Source organism: Lutra lutra, chromosome 14 (genome assembly GCF_902655055.1).
Source record: "Lutra lutra chromosome 14, mLutLut1.2, whole genome shotgun sequence".
NCBI classification, from domain to species: domain Eukaryota; kingdom Metazoa; phylum Chordata; class Mammalia; order Carnivora; family Mustelidae; genus Lutra; species Lutra lutra.
In genome coordinates, this window is record NC_062291.1 from 87707832 (window position 1) to 87725475 (window position 17644).

Consider the following 17644-nt stretch of genomic DNA (forward strand, 5'->3'; position numbering starts at 1 on the left):
GGATGTGGAGACCCCAAAGCCTGAGGACGCAGATGCGGGGATGTCAATGGTGCAGCAGAAGGAGTGTGGTGGTTCCCCAAAACACTAGAAACAGAGCCATATACACATTCCTAATCCCACCTGTGGGCGCACACCCCCAAGACCCAAGAGCAGGGACTCCAACACGTGTCTGCACCCCCGTGTTCACAGCAGCATGGCTCAGGGGCATGGGACAGGGACCTGAGCGCCCAGCACAGATGAGGGGATGAAAGGACGAGTGTCCTGTAGCCTTGAGAGGAGGGACATGCTGGCACCTGCCACCACATGGAGAGGCCAGAAGGGCCTAATGCCGACTGAGAGAAGCTGGCACCGAAGGACCAGGAGCACATGCTGCCACCGTTGTGAGGTGCTGGGAGCCGTCACAGTCTCAGAGACAGAGAGGAGCCGGCGGGCACCAGGGGCGGATGCAGGAACGGGGGCAGAGCTTCGTCCGGGAGGGTGAAAGAGGACTGGGATGGAGGCTGGGGCTGGCTGCGGGACTCAGGGACATGCTGGTCGCCGCGGAGCTGTTCATGTGATATGGCTAACATCGGGGCTCCTGGGTGGCTCAGCCGGTTAAGGGTCCAACTCCAGGTTTCAGCTCAGGTCATGATCTCAGGGTCTTGAGTTTGAGCCCTGCATTAGGCCCTGTGCTCAGCATGGAGTCTGCTCGAGATTACTCATGCTTCCACACGCGGGCGCGCGCGCTCTCTCTCTCTCAAATAAATAAATAAGTCTTTAAAAATGGTTGAAGAAGGGTGCCTGGGTGGCTCGGCTGGTTAGGCAACTGCCTTTGGCTCGGGTTGTGATCTTGTGATCCTGGGATCCTGGGATCGAGTCCCACGTTGGGGACAGCACCATGTTTTGAGATCATAGCCGAATACACAGCTTCCGTCGGGCTCAGCCAGTGTTGTGTCCCTTAATGCCACAGAGCAGAGCTGAGCCTGGCAGCCCCAGTCCAGGCCGCTCTGCCCTTTCAGACAGAAGCACCCGTTTCACAGTCCTCTTCTGAAAAGGTCTCCGCCTAAGGGTGGTGAGTAGGTTCTGCCCCAGCCAGAACTGAGGGGGACCCCCGTTTGGACTCTTGAAATAACGGAAAGAACAGAGACAGCTAACAGCCTTCTGAACAGGCCTTTGCATCTCAAGTCCGGGCAGAGGGACTGACTTCCCAGTGCCTGCCCGTAAAGCAGAGCCGCTGCCACGGGAGGCTGGGGGACAAGACGACTCGAGGTTTCTTGAGGACAAATGGGGATGCGAGACACACACATCTGTAATAATAACCACAGCCCACTTTGCCCTAATCCTACATTAACGGAAATAAAAACAATTTAAGGGGAGTAGGAGAGGACACTGCAGAAAGGATGAACTTGCCAACTGGGAGGCAGTGCTCCTTCTGTGGCCATCTGATCTCTGGCTGGCCCTTCGAGGTGGCCCAGGTCTCCCAGCACGCACAGCAGTGGTCGCCCCCCGAACCCTGGGATTCTCCCAGCATGCACAGCGGTGGCTGGACTCTCCCCAGAGGCGGACTTGCAGGCCGACTGCCAGAGGCTTCTGTAAAGAGGGGCGAGGTCTAAGTGCCCCACTACAGTGCGTCACACGACAACATAGCCTCACGTAACTCTCACATCTAGATTCAAACTCGTTAAAATCAGGTAAAACTTAAAATTCAGCTCTTTAGCCGCACTAGCCACATTTCAAAGGTTCCATAGCACCACATAGCCAGTGGCCACCGGACTGGACAGTGCAAACCTAACTTTCCATCTTGGCAGGCAGTTCTGCTCACAGAGTTCTCTTAGGGGTGAAACCATGATTCTGACCTCAGGGCCACAGCCCCCCAGTCTGGGTAGGGAGGTCACACCGAGGACGGATCGCTCCCCACCTATACAGTGGCCCCAAAGCAGTGTGTAGCTCCAGAAGCAAGAGAAATTCCGGAGGGCTCCCTCCCTGCCACGTGCTTGGGGATGTTTCCAGAACATCCACCAGTGCGTAAGCAGCCGATGACCTCAGAGTCATGTTGGTGTCCTGGGAAAATGGAGGGCAGCTGGCTCAAGAGAGTGGCATTGGTCTTACCTGCCCGGGGTCAAGCTCAGAGCCACAAATCCACGTTTACTGATGAAAGATCTAGTATCACCCATCAGAGCCATGGGGTTCAATTTACGCTCTGAAGCCCTCCTAACTGCTTTTACTGTTGTGCCCGAAAGTTTTCCTTTTGCATTCTATTGAAAGTGCTAAAAAGCTATATTTAAGACCCAACCTTGCCATTATGTTGAGCAGACTGAGTTAATCAACACTGGGTCTGACTCTGTTCAACAGAAGAAATTGAACTTCTGTTAATTCAACTATTTTAAAAGTCAGAACCGATAGGAACGCCTGGGTGGCTCAGTTGGTTGAGCGGCTGCCGTCAGCTCAGGTCATGATCCCAGCGGCCTGGGATCGAGTCCCACATCAGGCTCCTTGCTTGGCAGGGAGCCTGCTTCTCCCTCTGCCTCTGCCTGTGCTCGCTCGCTCTCTCTCTGACAAATAAATAAAATCTTTAAAAAAAAAAAAGTCAGAACCGATAAACACTTAAATACTGTCCAAAATGAGCATATTTAATTTATGGCAATAAACACATGAGCTCACTACCTGCAAAGTCCCCTGCTGGGGGGTGGTAAGGAAGGGAAGTGGGTGGGCCGCCACGAGACCCGGGGAGGCTTGGAGGGTGTAGGAGCGTGAACCAGAAGAGCACAGAGGGGCACATGCTTCCTCACGTGCATGTTCACGGAGTCGCCTGAGAGCAGCACTGAGAACACAGCCCCTCTCGTGAACGTAGGTGCCCGTGCGGTCATGTCGGTGAGACGTGGAGGGAAGCCCAGGGTGGTGGTGGTCTGCACAGACTTCTGTGGGGCCTGAGGATCTATAGGACACAGGGTGCCAGGCACTTGCCACAGCTTGGCTGTGTCCGCGATACTGCTTCTCTCTGCCCCCAGACGCGACGTGGAGAGCATCTTTCAAAGGTAAAACTGAGCCTTAAGCCTGAAATCGAAATCCGTTCCCTGGCATCGAGTTCCAACGCACTCAGACTCCCACATCGTGAATAAGCACACGTCGGTTTAGATCGGAGGCCTGAGTGGCTCCAACCGGGGAGGCCGTCCAGTCGGGGCAGCGATGGAGGTGGGAAGGGCAGGCCTGCCCAGGCCCAGGTCTCACACCCATCTGCCTGTGGGGTCAGAGCCAGGAAGCAGCCAGGGAGGCTGAGGCTCTGGAATGCTGAGCTATTCAGCCTAGATGACAGGGCCCTCAGACCCCGCCCTGCAGCAAGACACCTTCCCCAGGCTGCTGGAGCTTCCTCCAAAGGCAGGGGCAGGTCAGCTCGCCCCACAGGGATCTGGGGTGTGGTCTGGAGCTGCCAACACAGAATAGATCCCACAAGTTCTATTCAGTACTCTTCTTTAAATTCCCCCACGTCACTCTGCTGTAGGAGTGACGTGCGGGAGCACAATGTTTGATCAGCTGCCGCAGGGTCAGACGGCGCACGCTTCTGACCCCCAGGTGCGCCGGACGCTTCCAGGACACCTGCAAGGCCGGGAAGCCGTCCCACGCGAGCAGGGGAGACCGAAGTCCGCACGTGCAGGAGGATGGTCAGCCAAAGACACAGCCTTTCTTCCACGCACCCTGTGGCATCGGCGTGAGCTGAGGGCAGGGCCCTCGTGCTCGCTCGGGCCTCCCGGGTCTGGAAGCAGAGGCCGCTGCGGTCCCAAGGGCTGCTGGGCACGTGGTGGACGTGCCCGACCTCAGCCTTGCCCTGTGCGTCCAGCTAACAACAGGGACAGGGCACCGGTCCGAGCCAGCGTCTCAGTGCTCGCTATTCCGCAAAGCCACCCAAATTATTCATGCATTGTTACTTATATAATTTGTGGAGACTCATTTTTTTTCCATTTTCACCCAATTCTTTTCTCCACGACTCTGATATATTGGTCTAAAAGGGCAAGTGTTGAAATGTTGAGCATGAAATGAACTCCAAATTAAAAAGAAATGAATCTTCAGGCCTAGCGGTAGAAGTTTCTGGAAACCCATTTGAAATCTGTGTATTTGGAATATCAGACAATTGGGAGATGTTAGAGAAAGATGGCGAAACTGAGTGAGTCACCTCACGGTCCCTAAAATTGTCTTCTTCCTAGGAACCCTGCTGACACCACAGGTGACCTCTCAGGCACCAGCAGCTCGCCTGCAGACAGGGGCAGCAGGGGGGGCCGGTGGGTGAGCAGGCCGCAGTGTGCGTGGGGACGGCTCCCGTCCTGCCACGTGTTCTGGCACCTCCTGTGCACCCAGCATGGGGGAGACCGGGGCCCCAGGTTCATAGGCGGGGGCTCACTTTGGGGTTCGCCCACATTCACTGCCGTGGAATGGGGGAAGTGAAGACCCACCCTGGCCCTCCGGTTGCTCACAGTCTGGCGGGAAACACAACGATATAATGCTTCAGTTGTCCAGATGCCCTCCCCGAAGCCCAGCATCTCCCCTGATGCCCGCCCCCCGGCTGACCACTGGGGAAACTCAGAGGCCATGTGCCCTGGTGGCCACCGCAGCTGGTGTCCTGTGTCCCTGTGGAGATAAGTCTCAGAGGCCCACTCTAGCCATCTGTGCAGTCTCCTGTGGCCCTGGAAACCAGAAGCCCAGGGCCCTACAGGTTCATGGGGGCCCCGGCCCCAGCTCTCCTGGCCCACTGACCATCAGCAACCCAGTGTCATCGCTGTCCCCCTGCCAGACACCAGGTTCCCCTTTCATCTGCTGCCTTCAGTCCTTCCTGCTGGTGATGTGAATGGAACCAGCAGAGGTCCCCCCAGTGCTCCTCTTCAGGAGGGAAGGGCTCCAAGTCCTGACCGCTGTCCTCCGGAAAGGCTCCCAGCCATCCTCCAGAAAGGCTCCCAGCCTTCGCACACAGGTGACTCGCTGCCATAGGACCCAAGGACTCAGGAATGCAGGGCACTCCTCCCACCCCCACCTTGCTCCGTTTGTCTGATGAGGAGGGCAGGTGAGGTTCCCAGAGTGTGACACCTACTGTCATCAACCAGGAAGGGCGTGAGCAAGCCCCTACCCTCAGGCAGCTCCCTGGCAGGAAGCCTGCCAGCCACACGGTCAAGCAGGTCCCGTCCCAGGAGACTGGCTGGTGGGCCACCCTTGCTGGGGACCTTTATCTTGAGCAAAGAACAACCCACACGTGGCGGCAGGGTCCTCTGACACGGAGATGGAACAATCCCAGAAACGGGCCTCGGAAAGGGGGGCTTTCCAGTTCCAACGATGCCCTCAGGCCCAGGCCCCTGACAGCACTGCGGGGAGACCCAGAGGGTCTGTCCCACCCATCCCAACCCACCCCCTGACCACCTCCCTTCCTGTCCACTGGCCATCACCCACTAACCGCTGACCACCTGCCCCCTGCCCCGACCATCTCCCCTTCTGCCCCTGACCATCACCTCAACCCCTTGACCCCCTCCCCCAGGTGAAAGTGGAGGAGCATGGGACCCTAACTCCCCAAGCACCTGCCTCGCCAGAAGGAAACACGTTACCTGGTTACCCTACATTCTTTGATGTGTCTCCTCTGTCCTAGAAAGCGGCTTTTTTCCTCTCAGGTGCTGGAAATCTAACTAAAACACAAACCAAGTGCAATTTTTCCTAAAAAAATGATGGTTCAGTGGCTGGTCACACTCAAAATCCCCAGATCATCCCCGGGGCTCCTCGTTCGCAGGGGTGGGCCCGGCCCCTGCAGCTACACACCCGGGGACCCACGACAGCCTGGAGGGAGGTGCCGGCATCCCAATTTGTCAGACTCGCCTCTCGCCATTTCCTGGGGTTGGTTCCATGACACAGAAACGGGAGGAAGTCCTAAACCTGCAGTCACAGACCTCTGAGGCGCAGCGAGGGCGGTGTGACCTCGGGGCTCCTTGGGTAAAGTGAGGCAGCCGAGGGGTGTCTGAGAGTGTGCCCCAGGTCCACCCCAGCGGGAAGACTTGGGAGAAATGGGCGTCGTCCTTGTTTTCCTTCCCAGGGATGACAGGCAGGGCCTAAGGGCTCCGGACGGAGACAACGCCAGCAGGGGGAACGGGGAGAGCCTGGAAAACGGAGCCGAGGGCCAGGATGGATTCCAACAAACCTGTCTCCTTCCACCGCTCTCCGGTGGTTCTTACGCCAGCGGAAGGCGGGCAAATCCGGGTTGCCTTGGCCGGGCCGAGCCAGCCCACAGACAAGGGACGGGAGCACCACCCAGTGGCAGGGACCCTGTGGCTCATCCCTCTCCGGGGCAGCCGTGCTCAAGCGCACTGCGAATGTCCTGCTTGGACTCAGGGCCCCTCGCGTCTGCTCTTTGGTTCATTTGAGGACCTGGGAGGCCCACGCCCCCAGCCGCAGCCCCCACCCCCACATCCAGCTGGGAGAGCGCAAGGCAGGGGGTGGCGCAGGCCGTCAGGGCTCCCCCTTTCTGCGCCAAAGGAACGCACCCACCCCAGCCCGGGAATCATCACTCCCGACAGTGGGGTGCTCTCCGGTGAGGGGCTCTCTTCCCTTTGGAAGAGGCTGGGGCAAAGCCCCTATCATGATCTGGTCATCCCGGGGCAGGTCTCCTCAGCCAGCCCTGCTCCTCTCTCCCCCAGAAGGACATAGTAGTAGACCCCAGCTGGTCAGACCCACACCCTCGCACGAGGTCGTAGGGAAACTGAGCCAGAGAGGATGCCCGCCTCACACCTCCAGCTGCCACTGCCTTGTGGGGAGAAAAGGCTGCTTGCCTAGTTTTACATGTGCTCTTTCTTTGGGGGACAGCCCCAGGCCCAATGACAGATGCGAGGCTTTATCTCCACGGGCTGTGGGCATGACCCCAATCCCAGGCCTCCAGACCTGCCTGGTCACCCCAGCGCCCACCAGCTCCTTCATCCGGCAGGGGTGGGTCTCAGCACGAAGCCTTCAGCAGAGGCCCCGTGTGTGGCTAGAGCTGGGGCCTCGGTCCATGACACTGTCCCCTCCCTACCAACCCCAGGGTAAGCGATGAGGGACTCCCTCCCCAGGTGGCCTTGAGGACCCAAGAAAGTAGGGGGCAAAGCCTTCAGAGAGGGCCTGGCTGGGAAGCACATTCCCCTCCTGACTCCCCAGGAGCAGGACTGCTGGGCCGGCCCCCTTTTAGTTACTTCTGGGTGAGAGTCTGGGTCCCAGGGTAGCTGATTCTGGGCTGGGAACCTGGGTCCCAGGCCCAAGCGTGGAGCTGAAGGAGGTTAGACGTGGGTCCCCTGCCTCTAGGGCTGGGAGAAGGAGGAGCCTGTAGACCGGATGCCTACCCTCTCTCCCCACTGACCCACGCCCTCCCCAGAGGAGCCGAAGGAGGTGGGTTCAGCCTGGAGGGGAGGGGAGGGCTGGAGGCCTCAGACTCAGATCCCACTGCCCTGTGACCTTGGGAAGGCATGTCTTCCCTCTGTGCCGACTCTTGGCCTGTGAGGCGATCTTAGGAGTCCCTGTAAAAAAAGTTTGCTCGAAAGGAAATGAGGTCCGTTGTGGTCTCAGATGTTTCTAGAACTCTAGAATGATCTAGACTATGAATGTTTTGTTTCTGACATGACGCATGGTCGTTTAAGGTCATGTGAGATTTGATATCGTTTCTGGAGCTGAACTCTACGGCGGCCACGTCCTCGGTAAACAGCCAGGCCGTGCGATGCAACCCCCGGCCGGAACCGGCAGCCCTGAGCTCCCAGGCTGCCAGGTCAGGGGCTTGATTTCCACTAAGGGAGTCTGTCGGCTTCTCAGCACCACAAAATGCCTCCCCGGGGTGTCCCGGGAGTGTACCCTCACTGCTCCGTGGACTCTGGAGAGTGGAGGGCTCATCCCAGGGGAGGTGGTCTCCAGCGCCGAGCTGGGCCCCACGGGCCCAAGCACCGAGCACGTCAGAAACACGACCATCACCCAAAGTCCTGCCATCGTGGGTTCCAAAGGTGAACACAGAACCCCTGGAGAGGGACCCACCTCCGTTCCACGCAGCGGCCTCCTCTGGGGCAAGTAGGAGCCGGGCTGGACAGTGGCTGGCCGGTAGAGGCGTGCACGGGGATATGAGCAGCCTGAGGGACAGAGGGGTAGCTGCGAGGGGCCCGCGCTCTGCTGAGAAAACTGTCAGGGAAAGTCGTGGTCCTCAGCTCCTCGCTGCCCCGGAGGGAGGCTGCGCTGCTTCCCAGTCGTCCACATTCTCCCACCGGCCCAATGCCCACCTGCGGAGGCCAGAAAGAGGGCCTGAAATCTCACAGGTGCACCGCAGGCAAGGGTGTCCCCAGTCCTCCTGGGAGCCCAGCTCAGCCCCCGGGGACAGCATCCCAGGGCCTGGCCATCCCCGCCCTCTGCACTTTGGCCATAGGAGCCCGGCAGCTCCTTCTCAGGCCGCTGGTGGAGACTCTGCCCCAGAAGATCCCGGCCGGGGCACACCTGTGTCTGGCACACCCTGCAGGCCAGCCAGCGGCCGGAGCTCCCCCAGGGACACTGAACACACTCCCCTTATCCAACGTTTCCTTGGCACATACTTTCTAGCCGCCTGTGGCTAGTCTTTTTATGCTCTTAAGAGCGTGCTTCACAGAGCACACGTTTCTTGATTGTGATGAAGTCCAACTTACACGTTTTTCTTTCACGGATTGTGCCTTCAGTGACGTCTCTAAAATCTCACCTGCGGGGCCCCTGGCCGGCTCCACAGGCGAGCAGCACTCTCCAACTCGGGATCCTGAGTTCTAGTCTCGGCACACACTAGGTGGAGAGACTGCTTTAAAACTAAGCTCCCTGCCAACCCGAGGTCACCTGCCCTTTCTCCTGTTGTATTTCCCAGTGTTGCTGTTTCACGTCTTACATTTTGGTCTGTGATGCACTTTGGGTCAGCTTCCGTGAAGGTGCGCGGTCTGGCTCTCGACTCCTCATCTCGCACGTGTCCCAGCACCATCTGCTGAAGACGCCGTCTTCGCTCCTCTGTGCCGCCTTCGCTCCTGTCGAACGTCAGTCTCTGCACTCACTGGGTCTGTTTCTCTGGTGCACTGGCCCGTCTGTCTACTTTTCACCAACGCCACACCGTCCCGACTACCGCACTTGCAGGGAGCCTTGAGGCCGGGTAACGCCAGTCTCCCAACTTGTGCTTCCCCTTCAGTGTCCGTGTGATTCTGAGCCCGTGTGTCCTCTCCATCCACACGTCAGCATCGGGCTGTCGAGAGCCGCAGCACAGCTTGCTGGGATCTTGATTGGGACGGTTTGAATCTCTGGTCTCCCCATCCATGAACATGGGATTCCTCTCCACTCACTTGGTTCTTTGATTTTGGCATCAGAGTTTTATTTTTCTTAGATGGATCCTGACATATTTTGTTAGATTTCTACCTAAGTATTTCTCTTTTTTTCTTTCCTTTTTTGGCGCTAATGTAAATAGTGTTTTATCTTTAATCTTGAATCCTGTTTGCTCCCGGATAGGACAGCAAGAATGACTTTTGTGCATTCCCCTTGTATCCTGAAATCTTGCCAACATTATGTATCAGCTCGGGAGTTTCTGTGTCAATTTTTTGGACAACCTTGCCATCTGTGACCAAAGACAATTTTGTTTCTTCCTTCCCAATCTGTATGCCTTTGTCTCCTTTTCTTGGCTTACTGCTTCCACTAGGACTCCCAGTGTGATGCTGAAGTGGTGGTCAGAGGGGATGTCCTTCTAGTTCCCGACTCTGGGAAAGCACCCAGATTCTCACAGTTGAGCGTGATGTAGCTGTGGGGTCTGTGGGTGTCCTTTAACAAGAGAGGAAGTTCCACTTATTAAACATTCACTAATAGTTAATATGAAAAGTTCCTGTCTTGTAAATCAATTTAAAAGTTATCTTCCAGAATTAGTGGTGGAGGCAATTTTCAGGAAGCATCTCTCCCCAGTTGCTGCCCTGAAGATGCCCCTGTTCTGACCTCTTGTCTCCAAACTCCTCATTCCAGGCAGACCCGCCAACTCTGGCCCATAGGACCCTCCCCAGCCCTTCCATCAACACAGGCCCTCAGCTGTTTCTTCACAACACCCCTCACCCTCATTGCTCCCCTCTCCCTCACCACCCCACCTCCGTCGCCGCCCCCCTCCCTCGCTGCCCTCCCTCACCACCCCCCTCCCTTGCCACCCCCTCACCCTCACCGCCCGCCCTCTCCTTCACTGCCCCCCCCCCCGCCCTCACTCTCATCCCCTCTGCCTTGTGAGCCTTTCCTTTAATCTGGAAAAGTCACCAGTCCATTGATGAAGCAAGTTGGATTTATTCAAACCATCTTTTTTTTAAAGGAAAATCTGCCTAAGTTACATTTTTAAAATAAATTCTATATGGAAGGCAGAGCTATTTGTGGGGCTACTTTGAGTGTTAAGGAGCTGTGTCTGGCCAGGACTCAGGGACACCACTGTCCCAGGGGAGCCCCATGCCCACTGGGGTCACAAGGCAATGGAAGGTGGGGCTCCCGGCAGCCCCAGCAGCAACTCTAAGGGGCCCTCAGGACACCCCTTCCCCAGATTCCCCCAACCCGCTTCCTTCCAGGGACCTGGGGAGGCCAGCAGGCACGTAGGTGGTGGGCTGGCGGCAGGGATGTGGGTTCTCAGGACACCGACCTCCATCTTCCCTGCTTTGTGGGTGCCCTTGTGCTCTCTCTGCCTCAGATCTGGGAGACGCCTGCTTCCTGTCAGGGGAGACTGTTATTTATTTTTTTTTAAGATTTTATTTATTTATTTGACAGAGATCACAAGCAGGCAGAGAGGCAGTCAGAGAGAGAGAGAGAAGCAAGCTCCCCAGTGAGCAGAGAGCCCAATGAGGGGCTCGATCCCAGGACCCTAAGATCATGACCTGAGCCGAAGGCAGAGGCTTAACTCACTGAGCCAACCCAGGCGCCCCAAGACTGCTATTTAGGAACCAAAATTCAGGCAGAGATGCTCATACCATTCAAGCGTCACTGCCTCTGGGTCGTTCTGAAGACAGAGTTGGGAAGCGTGTGTGAGCGTGAGTGTGTAAGGCCACTGGCACGCTGACATGACTTGGCGAACAGGTCTCCATTCAACTCCTTCGGTTTACATTTGTGTGCCTCATGTCAAAAACCCTCGTTGCTATCAACATCCCTGAGTGGCTCATTCGCTTTGTCCCCCCGAGAAGGCACTGGGTTCCGGCTGTACTCCCTGCAGGGCTGACCAGCAACAGGGCTGGCGTCCCAGCCTTCTGGGCAAGGGAATGGCCGCCATTACTGGCTTCTGGGTGGTTGGGGGCAGAACCATCTCCCAGTGGCCATCCAGGAAGATACACCCAGTCCGTGGTTTTGCCCTGGTGACCTGGGACAGCCCAGGTCTCACCGCAGACAACGCTGCCTGCCTGGGAACTGGGCCTGATTATGTCCGACCTTCTCAGCCTAAGTCCCAAGCTTTAACCAGGACAGCACAGCTCATACCTTCTCCTTCTGGAGTCTAGGATTTCCAAAATTTAAATAAGAATAAATTAAAGACTGCCTCTCCTCCCAGGATGTGTATCACATTTATCGAAACATCAAACTCACAGGGCACCTGGGGCTCAGAGGGCTAAGCATCTGCTCCTGGCCCAGGTCAAGATCTCAGGGTCCTGGATCGAGCCCCGCATCGGGCTCCCTGCTCAGCGGGGAGCCTGCTTCTCCCTCTCCCTCTGTGCCCTCTCCCTCACTGTCCCTCAATAAATAACCTCAACAAAACAACCTCGCACTCACAAGCACTTTGCAAGACGTTGCCCACGGGGCCTGTCAGCAGAGGCTGTGTTTCAAGAGCCATACTCTCGAAACTGGGGACTGGAGGACATGCCATGCCTCCCGACAGGCGAGCCGCAAGCTCTGGCCACGGAGACCATGATGAAGGGGGTCCCCTTTCTGCTTTGCTGCAGTGGCTGGGCACAGGGCAGCTGTGAGAGACCGCAGATAACCTGTCCACCTCCACCGGCCCGTCCCCGCGGCGCCCTCCTACTTGCCCCAGCTTGGCCAGCAGAGGGCAGCAGCTGCCAGGGCACAGGGCCGGGCCCTGGGTCGCCAGTGGCCGCCGCACCAGGACAGCCCGGCGCATCTGCCTGCGTTTTCCCCTGACATCTGAAAGGCTGGGCGCAGAACGGAATTCCTCTCCCTTCTAAACTTCAAGGACAAAGACAGGTCACATATATTTTGACGCACGTGACCGTTTCCAGAGCTTTAAACCTCCAGGTGGCCCCTGGGGCAGGCAGAGCTGCGACTCGGGTCCTATCTTTCTAGGAAGAAGAAACAAACAGTCTGGGGACCACGCGAGGTCCTTGGGCTGGGAGAGCAGAGGGGATCTGGAACTTTGTGGCGGAGCCCGAGTGCCCACCGAGGCCCCCCGCCCAGCACCTGCTCAGGCTGAGCACGCCGGCCACCAAGCTCCCGAAACGGGGATCGCCTGGGGCACGCGCTCACCCCAGCTGTGGGATCCCCACGTTCACGACCACGGGGCTCAGACCCGACAAGCTCTCCCGCAGGCCAGCGTCTGTCAGTCGGGGGACGGGGAGGGGGAGGGGCGCTTTCTTGCATTTTGTGCTTCCGTCGACTCTGGAGCTCCACCTGTTCGAGTTTTTGGGTCGTGAGGTCCACAGCATGCCCCGAAATGAACCAGTCTGGGTGACGACGTGACCGTGCCAGGCTCACCGCAGGCACAGGGCGCTCTGCAGAACAGACCTGACTGAGGACACGAGGCACAGAACAAAGGTGCTCGTTCTGAGCGGGGCCTGTCCCCGCAGCATCTAAGCCGGCGGATCCATCAAGCTGACGTCTTCCCCCACGGGGAGAAGGAACACGCCTACTGGCAAGGAGCCTTTGAAGCACAAAGGTCTTTTTTCAGTATTCGGAATCCCTACATTGCTGAGATAAATGGGGGAAGATGTGACATTTATTGTACATAATTTAAACTGAAATCCGCTCCCAGTGAAGAGAGTTACCAGGTATTCTGAACCGTGGGCCTTCCGTCCTGATCTCGCGGACGTGAGGGCACAACCTGCTTCACAGCTGCCTTCGTTTTTATAATTTGGAGAAAAAAACCATACTGTGGAGTATCGTGAAGCTAACATTTTTATTTTTGAAATGAAGTCATGCCCATCTGTGAATTATTTCTTAAAAGAAAAAAAAAAACACTTAAATTGGGCAAGTGTTTTCCCACTTTTGAAACACCTGCTTTAAAGATAAGAAGCACCACATGGTTGACAGTGACCCAAACCACAAGAGACATGCAGGTGCAGGGGACTGTCAGTTTGGGGAGGAAAGATTTTGTCCGACGGCATGTGCAGACTTCCCAGAGGCCCAGCTGCTCCTGGGCACATGGGGACACGGGAGCTGGTCATCTGCCTGCCCACGGCCTCCCTCTGCTACTGCAAGGACACAAAGGGTACAGAAGCCCGCGGGTTCTGCGAAGGGCCACAGTGGGAAGTCCCTCCACCACCCCGAAGCCCAGATGTGGACATAGAGGGGACCATGTGCGCCTTGAGGGCAGTGCAAGGCCCATCGCCCTGGGCCGCTCTGCCTCCTCCCCCTCCCACATCGGAAACAAGGTGCTATTGCAGGAGCAGCGGCGGCCAGCACGGTGTGGTCGCCCCCGCCCCGGGCTCCATGGAGCTCAGGAGGACACGGTGGGCAGCACAGGCTGGGCTGATCCTACCCAGCAGCTTTTCTGACCCAGTTCCCAGCCTCTGCTCGTGGAATGTCCCAAACCCACAGGATGCCAGGGGCACCGAGGCCGTGGGAGTTAGTCACCCATCCCACGGCACACAGGGGCGGGGGGGGGGGGGCAGGTGAGGCCGGGTGGCCTAGGGTTCCCACAGAAATGCTCAGATGTCCCTGGGAAAGGCCCATGGCTGGGAGCTCCCTCAGGCCGGCCAGCTTCCCAGCAGAGGCGCAGGGATGGAGGTGGGCAGACAGGGCACAGCCGGTCGCTCCCACAAGGGCTCCTCAGGGCCATGTCTGCCCTGCAGCTCCAGGAGGGCAGCCGCTGGGTCCCACGGCCACAGCCAGCCTGCTTTTCGCCGTCTCCTCTCGAGGGCCACCGCTCAAGAAACCCCACACTTTCACCCGGACTCAGGGCCTCAGCCTTGGCTTTGCAGGGACCCGGCCAGCCTGCGGGCTGCCCATGTCTACAGCTCTGTAGCTCATCAAATTCGGGTCGGGGGCACCTGGGTGGCTCAGTGGGTTAAGCTGCTGCCTTCGGCTCAGGTCATGATCTCAGGGTCCCAGGATCGAGCCCTATATCGGGCTCTCTGCTCAGCAGGGAACCTGCTTCCCCCTCTCTCTCTGCCTTCCTCTCTGCCTACTTATGATCTCTGTCAAATAAATGAATAAAATCTTAAAAAAAAAAAAAATTCAGGTCCAAACGTCTCAGCCTCGCAACGAAGGAAGTGGGAGTGGGGGCAGTTTTCTTTTGCCGCCAGAATGAATGGCCACCGATGTAACGGCTGAAAACCACACCTGTGTAGTATCTCCTGCCTCCGGAGGCTGAATGTCACCCCAGGGGCGGGTCAGCGGCCCTCTGCCTGGGCTGGACTGTGGCTAGAGTGCTGGGAATACAAGCACTTCCAAGCCCTTTCAAACAGTTGGCCAAATTTTGGTTGTAGGGCTCAGGTCCCCTTTGCCCGCGGTCTCACAGCCAATACTGGTCTTTCCCCCTACAAGCTGTTTGCATTCCTTCTAGCACTTTCCATGTGGTCACTGCCAGCAAGGGCCGGCCGAGTCCCTCACAGGCTCGCAAGCCTTCTGACTTGCCCTTCTCTGTCTCTCTGACTCCCGCTGGAGAAAGCTCTCTGCCCTTTTTAAAGTACTCATGTGATTCGATGGGGCCCACACAGATAATCCTGGATAATCTTCCTATGGGCATCCTGTAACATTAATTCCTTCTGCAAAGTCCTCTTGCCCTGTAACGTAACGCAGTCCTGATGTAGTCCTTCGTCTGTTCCTTCCTCCCCTTCGTCATTTGGGGAAAAATTCAGGGAAGAGTGAAGAAAAAAGGTGGGATGAAGTTTAATTCCTCACGGAGCTCCAGCAGGACGGGCGCAGCAGGACGTGGAGTCAAGGATGTTTATAGCAGCTTTAGTCGTAATTTCCAAAACTTGGAAACGACCAAGGTGTCTTTCGGTAGGTGAATGGTCAAATACACTGTGGTCCGTCTAGACTATGGAGTATTATTAATGATAAAAAGAAGTTATTTATCCAGCCATGAAAACACAGGGAGAACCTTAAATGCATGCTATGAAATGAAAAATAAAAGCCAACTATAAAACATTCTGCAAAAGGTAAAATCATGTAGACGGTAAAAAGATGAGTGTCTGCGGGGTGAGTGGTGGAGAGGAACAGGCTAAACACAGGGATTGTTAGGGCAGAGAAACTACTCCGTATGACAGCATAACGACGGACACATGCATTCGACATTTGTCCAAACCCGGCGCATGTGCAGCGTGAAGAGTGAACCCTCACGGACCGCAAGCATGAACGACACCCCAGCGCCAGCTCGTCTGGGGTCACTTACGTACCATTCTGATGAGTGTGCTGACAGTGGGGGGTGCGGTGCATGTGCTGGGACGGGACATGTGGAAAATTTCTGTACCTTCCGTCCTGTTTTCTTTGTAAACCTGAAAAACCTGCCCTAAAAAAATCAAGTCTTTCAAAAACAGAATCAGAGACACAATTCCAGGCAATGCATTCTGCCAGCAACACAGCCGTGCATCAAGTGAAGAAGGTGAAGGGCCCGTGGGACATACACATGGGGGCTTCCTCCAGCCACGCCCTCCAGCCCACGTGGCCCCCAAGCAGCCCACAAAAGGGGGACCAGGACTCCCTGCACTTGAATAAGTCTCTAAGCCCCATGCATTTTAGAATGGAACACGGTGCTCCCTGCCAACAGGGCACGTCTGTGATCGCTCTGAGTCTGAGCTGCTGCCTCTGAACTCGAAAACAATCCACATGCAGTGTTCTGAACGGTAGGTAGGTAGTCGCTGAAATCTAAGTAAATCAAAGAAATTTTTTAAAATAAAGGTGTTCATGGAAGAACAATGAACAGGGTAGCTTCCTCTGGGATTTCCTTCAAACTATTAAGATATAGAGTCCGCACTAGGCTTGGGGGAAATTTAGATATGTGTTAGACTTAAAAACCATTGTATTGAGACATAACTCATGTTAAATAAGATGGACACACTTTCAGACTCGAGTTTGGTGGGTGGTCCGACAGCCACATACACCCGCGTAACCATTTCTCCAACAAGATACCGAACGACTCCATCACCCCAGAAAGCCCCCCTGCTTTCTCCCGGTCAGTCCCCTCCCTGCCCCACAGCCATGCTCGCCCCTATCACTGGGGACCACTTAGCCTCTTCCAGACTTCAGGGTTCTCCAGAAAAACAGAGCCAACCGCATCTATGTGCCTATATTAAGACTCATTTTGAGGGACTGGCTCCCAGGACTGCGGGTGTCGGCAAGTGTGATGTCTGCACCGCGGGCCGCGAAAGCACGCAGCAGTTGGCCATGCGGCCCTGAGGCAGAATTGGATGAACACCCCCACCCCTGCCGCTGTCAAGGGTACTCTCCGCCCATCAGACCCAACTGACTGTAGGTGTTAATTGTATCTGCCAAGTACTTTCACGGCAACATCTCTATTCACGTTCAATTAAATAACTAGGTGCTACGCCCCAGTCGCACAGACCCAAGACCGTTACTCTGACAATACAGGCGGAATCATGCATCGTGTGTGGTTTTGCGCCCGGCTCCTCTCGTTCGGCATGAAGTTTCTGAGTCATGGATACAAACACAGTCACCCCTGTTTGCACCGGCACCCCGTTCCTTTTTATTACAGAATCGTATCTCTTGCACGAATACAGCAGGCTAGATTCTAATACACACCAGGCATTTCACAATTTGGCCATGAGATCCAAAAATAATAAAATAAGAAAACTGCCAAACGCCAACTAGAACCCGGAGTAACTCACTGAGATATTTAAACCTCTTTAGGTCATAAAACAGAATGGCTCAGAGTCTCTTGCCGGCCAGCTGACGCATGGGGGGACACAAGGCAGGCAGCACAGTGCTCTCCGGAATACGGCGCCTCTGTGTGGCTTCTGCTGCTTTTTAATTTTAATTTAACGAAAGCTAATTAATAAAGAATACAGCCTAAACTTAAGCCAAACGTGGTGCTATTGCTTCAAAAGACATACCTGTAACGCACACCAGAGCACCCGTTTGTGGGGGAGCCTGATAGCTAGTCTCTCAACCGCTCGGGGGCAGACTGGCTAACTCTACACGTAGAAAGGGCTATTACAGCCCCGTTTCTCTGCTCATCTTCACAGCAAAGTGTGGTTACTGTTTCCAAGCCCCTCCTCTCCCTTTCTCTGAAACCCTCTCACAACAGATTTGCACAGTGCACTGCACAGCAACCGCTCTTGTTAAGGTCAGCCATGGCATCCAACTGTTACACCACACAGGCCATCCTCAGCATTCATCACGCAGCATTGGGGAACCGGCCACTCCTGTCCCCGTCTTCACCCAGCTCGGGACTCCATGGGCTTCTGGCTCTCTGGAAGCCCACCTCATGGTCATTCCTCCTCGGCCTCCCCTGTTGTTCTGTAGTGGTCCCTTCCCCATCCACCTTCCCTTCTGGGGT

General features: G+C 56.2%; 1 protein-coding gene across 1 annotated transcript in view; it reads right to left on the bottom strand.

Moving 5' to 3' along the window:
• The window catches only part of LOC125084418 (uncharacterized), a 63387-nt gene that overhangs the window by 44284 nt on the left and 1459 nt on the right, over positions 1 to 17644 (bottom strand). Inside the window, exon 2 of the mRNA XM_047701644.1 lies at positions 8858 to 9768. Within this exon, the coding sequence (XP_047557600.1) occupies positions 8858 to 8947 (90 nt within the window). The 5' untranslated portion in view covers positions 8948 to 9768. The remainder of the gene's footprint in view (positions 1 to 8857; positions 9769 to 17644) is intronic.